This window comes from Apus apus, chromosome 3, assembly GCF_020740795.1.
Source record: "Apus apus isolate bApuApu2 chromosome 3, bApuApu2.pri.cur, whole genome shotgun sequence".
Taxonomy (NCBI): domain Eukaryota; kingdom Metazoa; phylum Chordata; class Aves; order Apodiformes; family Apodidae; genus Apus; species Apus apus.
The window spans coordinates 53774791-53780790 of NC_067284.1; the positions used below are offsets into that span (position 1 = coordinate 53774791).

The following is a 6000-nucleotide window of genomic DNA, read 5'->3' on the forward strand; positions in this document are numbered from 1 at the left end:
GAGATGAGCCATCAGCATCCCTGCTGCGGGGCTGTTGTCCCCAGCCCATATCCTGGGGCAGAGGACATCGTGCCAGGCACAGGTGAGGCTTACCTCTTGCATTTGCCAGAAGGGAAATTAGGAGGGTGCTCTGGCATCTCCAGCCAGAGGAAAGCAGGCCAGTTAGACCTGGAGTTTACGGTCAATGGACAAAACAAAACAGAGACAGCCTTTCAGCTCACCAGTGAGTCACTTGCTACCAAAGCCTAAGACAAATCTCTTTTGCAGTGGTCATGTCTGCATGCATAAGTGCATATTTGTGCGGAAGCTTAGGCTTCGACAATGGAAAGCAACATCTTTGGTCATTAACTAATACACTTCCCAAAAGCAGAAGGGATTTGCATCGTGGGAAAGGACACCCTGTGTCACCCCTGCAAAAGCCATGGCCAATACTGACAGCTGTTATGTCCTATTAGCTGCTTCTTCCATGGGCCATGTTTATACCTGCTTTCCATGCTGTAGGGTGACTCAGTTCACCCATTTGTGTCTAATTTTTAACTATTACCTGAAACTGAGCAATGCAGCTTTGAAGGACACTGCCAGTCTTGTGTCACAAATGGAAACAAAGTTTTCTTGCATCTAACAGAAAGTTTAAGGACCAAACCAAAGAAAAGGAAAAGCAAAGAGCAGGATGCTGCAAGACCCACCCACACTGAAGGCAACAGTTTCAGCCCTCCAGGCCCTGAAGGCCTCATTAACTGAAGACCTGCCTTCCACCACAGCCCAGACCAAGTTCAATACTCAAACCAGAACACCCACATTTTCAAGAACAATGTACAATAAATAAAAAATAAATAAAAGGCAGAGAGAGAGAGACTTTATTTCCAGAAAATCACATAACTTACTCCATCCCTGGGTCTGTGGGGGATTTGTGCTAAGACTGGGAGTTTTAGTGATGGCTGCATCCAAATACATCTTTTCTGGACTGGTTTCTCTGTCACAGCTGTGACAACTGGACTGCCCAACAATGTGGCTGTAACAGTTCTTCCAAGAAAAAGCTGAATTAATAGCCTTCTGTAGAGGTACTGGGGGAAAGCCCCTGCTTCCTCATTTCCCAGAAGGAAACACCTCTGCAGTCTGCATGCTTTACCCAAATCTCATCATTACAAGCATTACTTTTGAGTTAAGGTTTCAAGCCCACCACCATCATCACCCCTTCACAGATGAACTCTCCACCTGCATTTACAGACCAGAGCAAGAAGCAACTTCCTGCTCTCAACTTCACAGATGTCACTCACAGCCTGAAGCTCGCTAGAGCATCCCTGCCCTGTTTCTCAAGCTATGTCCTTGTCCATGCTGTGTGACAACACAGAGTCACAGATTTTTTGGGGGTTGGAATGGACATCTGAAGATCATCTAGTCCAGCCCCCCATCTAGTCCAACAGGAATGAAACACCAGCTACAGCGGCCATGCCAGGAGGCAACCAGGGGAGCCACTGCTACAGCTGTCTTCCCAGCTCTCCTGGTCATACTGACTCCTTTTCAAATAATTTTCCTTCACCTGCCTACATACCATTCAACTCCATGTCACCTTCACAGTCAGTCCATCTATTCCCAACTGTCTTTTATCACTTCCTAACATGCTCTGTCAGGAACTGTTGGTCCTTAAGAGAGGTGAACTAAGGACACAAACCACACGATCGCCAATGGGACAAACCAGACTTGCTTTCTGTCCACACTTCTCTCTGGGGGAGAAGAGGACATTAACATGGATTTGTAAATACAGTTTTGAGTTTGTTCTTTGTTTTACAAACTCTTTATCTTTGTTGACATATCTGTTTACCCAGTTGGAGTGAAAACCTCTCTCTGTTGAAAAACTGAACTAATAAAAGGAAAGAAAGTGATCTACATAAAACCCCCCCACTCAGATTTGTCATTACCAAGATACCTGCTTAGCACAACTCCCCAGCCACTCCACCGGTACACAGGTCACCTCCCTTACTCTTTTGTTTGCATCTCAGAAACAACATCTACCACCTCCAAAAGCCATTCATCTTCCAGTGTTTCAGCAAACCCCCATGCTCCCTATTGATGTGCTATCACTTCCCATCACTCCCTCACCTATGCTCACTGGGAGAGAACCAGATGCTGCTCCCCAGCTTTTCTTTATTCCACCACTTTTCTCAGATGCCTGTAATACAATTATCCATGACTGCCCAACACCATTGATGGGTGAAAAAGTGGCCGAGCCAAACCTGGGATGACAAAACACACCAGCTGTTCGCAGCAGGGGTTCTGCACCAAGATTCATCAAGGCAAGAGGGACTGCAGCTGGAAGTCTGATACTCAAAAAGCTGGCTGGATGTTTGCCTCATTTGTGTAAGTGTTCCTCTCATATTTATAGAGCTGGACAGATCTCCACTAGACATGGGCTCCAACAAAAAAAAAAAGTGCAGTCTGCAAATTGCAAGGAGGAACAAGGATAAAAGAAAAAAAAGACTGTGATCTGGTTAGAAGTAGAAGCCTTGCTTCCAGGTAGTTTTAGGGGAATGTGAACTTTTTGTTTGTTTGTTTGTTTGTTTTGTAAGGTGCAGAATGGGAGGCTCATGAGGATAACAGGGTGTCCTCGTGCCTGGCTATGTTTAGGGTATGTCCTCAATGGAAGTACAGGGAGCACTATACAGAGGCAAGTTGGTATTCGTGTGAGGAGACCGAGCAAAGAGTGGGAGAATAAAAGGAAAAGGTGTGTGTGAGGGATGGGGAGAGAGCTGCCCTTCCTGCAGGAGATGGGACACGACAGGCAGCAGGGCAGGGGAGGGTGCCTGACAAGGCTATGCCTGCCCCGCAGCCAGCACCCAGGAGCCACCCTCCCTCCCTCCCAGGCAGGACCAAAAGCGGGACCAGGCACCCAGAGCTCTGAGCAAGCCTCAACTCATCCTCGCAGCCACCCAGCCAAAATTAAAAGTGAAGGGGGGAGAGGTAGAGCACCACGCAACCATATGCCTGCCCGGGGCTGTGGGTACCCGGGCAGAAAGCAGTGGTGGCTCTGGAGAAACCAGAAGGACAATGATGATGAGGGTGATGAGGAAGATAAGAAGAAGGATGAGGATGATCATGAGGAAGAGAAGGAGGAGAACGAGAGCGAGGAGGGAGAAGGGGGGGGGGGGGGTGTTCCACGGCCGCAGCATGCAACACCGCCGGGTCTGTCATCATCCTCCGGCGGCGGCGGGAGGCAGGAGGGGGCGGGGGGGAGCGGGGCGGCCTCACCTGATGAGGTCGAGGAAAGAGTCCACCGTCTCCTTGCTGGTGGGCACGGCCCCCGGCAGCCCCAGCCCGGGGGCGTTCAGGCCGGAGGCGCCGGCGCCGGGGCGGACGATGAAGCCGAGAGCGACGGCGAGCCCGGAGGCCAGCAGCGTGGTGCCGAGGAAATAGGCGAGGGCGATGCCGCCCAGGCGGCCGAGCGAGCGGGTGTCCAGGCTGGCGGCTCCCGACACCAGGCTGCAGACCACCAGCGGCAGGATCACCATCCGCAGCATCCGCAGCAGCAGCTCCCCCGGGAAGGCCAGGTAGGCCACCCGCGCCGGGGCCAGCCCTGCCCCGCGCACCGCGGCGCCCAGCGCCACGCCGGCCACCACCCCCGACACGGTCAGCAGCACCAGCGCGTTGCGCCGCAGGAAGCCCCGGCAGCCCCGCAGCCGCGCCCCGCCGACCCGCCCCGCCGCCGCCGCCGGCACCTCGGCGTGCCCGTTCCGCCCGCCGCTCGCCTTCCCCGCCGCCGCCTCCATGCTGCCCGGCGCGGCGGCACCGCGCCCTGCCCGCTCCCTGCCGAACCGCGTGTCCCGCTGCCGCCCGCCCGCGCCGCTGACTGACGGGCCGGCCCCGCCGCCGGCACCGCCCCCTCCGCCGCGCACGGGGGGCGGCACCACCGGCCCGGCCCGCCCCGCCTGCCCGCCCGCGGGGAGGTGCCACCGGCCCGGCCCGCCCGCCCAGGGTCTGCCAAGCGCCGTGGGGGCCAGCGGGCCCCGCACGTCCCCGCGGACCCTGGGCGCCCCCACTGGCCCCGCACGGCCCCTCCGCGGCCTCGTGGCTCGCACGGTGTCCCCGGGCTCACGCGTGTCCCCGCAGAGGTGTTCCCCTCAGCGTCGCCGGGGTTCACGCGGTGTACCCCTCAGTGACATCCCCAGCCTTCTCATGGCTCGCACGCATCCTCTCCGCCTGCCGGTAGCTCATACATGTCCCGGCAGGATCCCACACAGTGTCCCCACGGCTTCCACGTGTCCTGCTGTATCCCATGGTTCCTGTGTGTCCTCTCCGTGTCACTCCCCCCTTCTCTCCAGGAACCTCTCAGGGAGGCAGGAGTCACCCTCTGCACCAGAACAGGTTGTGGCTGTGCCCCCCATCCCCGCCGTCCAGGCCGCCCCGTGGGTCTGCAGGCTCACCCCGGTGGTGTGAAGTGGGCTGCAAGGGTGCTTCCTGGAGGAACCAGGCTCAAACCCAGGACCGATCACACGAGCAGGTTGTATGAGGAGCAGGCAATGTCCCTGAGGGTACAAGGGGCTGATAAAGGACACCTGGGGCTTGCAAATCCGCAGGGACCTTGGAGATACAACAGTACTGTGGTGTTTTCTCACGGAGCCAGCTGCATGAGCTTTGGCTAATGTGTAAGTTATAGAAGGGGCTTCATTTCAGATTATTTCCTTGACATCAGCAAAGCACAGCCTAGCAGAAAACGTCCTGTGAAAACAACCAGCCACACGTTTGCATTTTGACTAGACCAGACTAACTAAAGAGATCGACAGGGCGTGATGGGGCAATAATCCCAAGGTAATAAGGCTCTTTTCTGCTTTACAGTCTCTTGGATAGACCCCAAGATCCCCTCACCATGGCTGGAGCTCTTGGGAACTGTCTCTGTCTAAACAGGTAACAACACCTCCCATGAGCAACTGCATCCACTACCACCCACCTCAGATCTTTATGCAAAGTCTTGGCTCCATCATTTTATGCAATATACCAGGCATATTCTTATCGATTTTAATAATATTCCCTTTGAAGAACAGTTGCTTTGTGGAACTCTGGGCCAGAATGTTTCTACCAAATTAGGACAAGCAGAGAGGGGGAACAGAGACTAAACAGGAAAGTGAGTATCTGCAAACACTTTCAAAGACATTGAATCCCACTGACCTCAAAAGGAACAAAAAAACCTATTTGGGTCTTTTAAAATCTTTGTTCAATGTTTTGTTTTTTTTTTTTGCAAAAGGGTTTGTGAATAATAAATAATTAGCCCCTCCTTTTCTTTCCCCATCTGGGACTTTTGGTTAGTATTTTGAGAGTATTTCTCATGAAAGCACCATGCTTCATTTTTCCCTTGCATTTTTCCCTGCCACTTTCTCTCACTCTCACCTTTTTTCTTTCCGTTTACTCACAGGAAGGGGAAGAGGAGAAAATAAAGGACGATCGAATTTTATAAAATAAATACAAAAATCTCTAAGTCTTTACTGTTTTTTTCAGTTGGGAAAAGACTCTAAAACCAAACAATAAGCATAAATGCTGTTCCCATATGTAAAGTGAAAAGCAAGTGGAGAAATTCAGGGAAGTGTGCACAAGAAGAACATACTACCTTCGAACATTCATCTGTAGAAACACATGAATGAGACCAGCACAAGAGTCAAAATAGAGCCTTTTCCACCATAGGAACCAACAGTAGGGTCCTTCTCTCCTGGAGGATCTCCCCATGCCCTTGCAGGGTTGACTTTGCTCAGAGCAGTGTCACGAGAGTAGCCAGGTGACATGCAGAAACAGACACACATCCAAAACCGTAGATAATACTGCATGTTTTTTAAGCCTTGCTAAGTCTGATTGATGGTAGCCAACCCTTTGTGGAGAACACCTTGACACAGGGATGTTGGCCTTGAGCCTCCTGGTCAATGACACCATGAGAATTTGGATTCCCGGTTTCCCCTCCCTTTTTTCCTCTCTAGATTTTCTGACTTAAATACTGATCCAAACATTTATCCTTCTCCT

The 6000-nt window shown here is 52.6% G+C and overlaps 1 protein-coding gene across 3 annotated transcripts in view; it reads right to left on the reverse strand.

Annotated features, from left to right (window-relative positions):
- The window catches only part of SLC1A4 (solute carrier family 1 member 4), a 41685-nt gene extending 37921 nt beyond the window's left edge, over nt 1–3764 (reverse strand). For 2 of the 3 annotated variants that reach the window (XR_007889129.1, XM_051615771.1), the window contains exon 1: nt 3247–3592. Coding sequence is in view for 2 of the 3 variants with exons in the window: in XM_051615771.1 (XP_051471731.1) it covers nt 3247–3515 (269 nt within the window). In the remaining variant the exon portion in view is untranslated. Of the gene's footprint in view, nt 1–3246 lie in introns of all 3 variants that reach the window. The other variant, XM_051615770.1, reaches the window with a different exon arrangement.
- Nucleotides 3765–6000: the final 2236 nt, after the last annotated feature.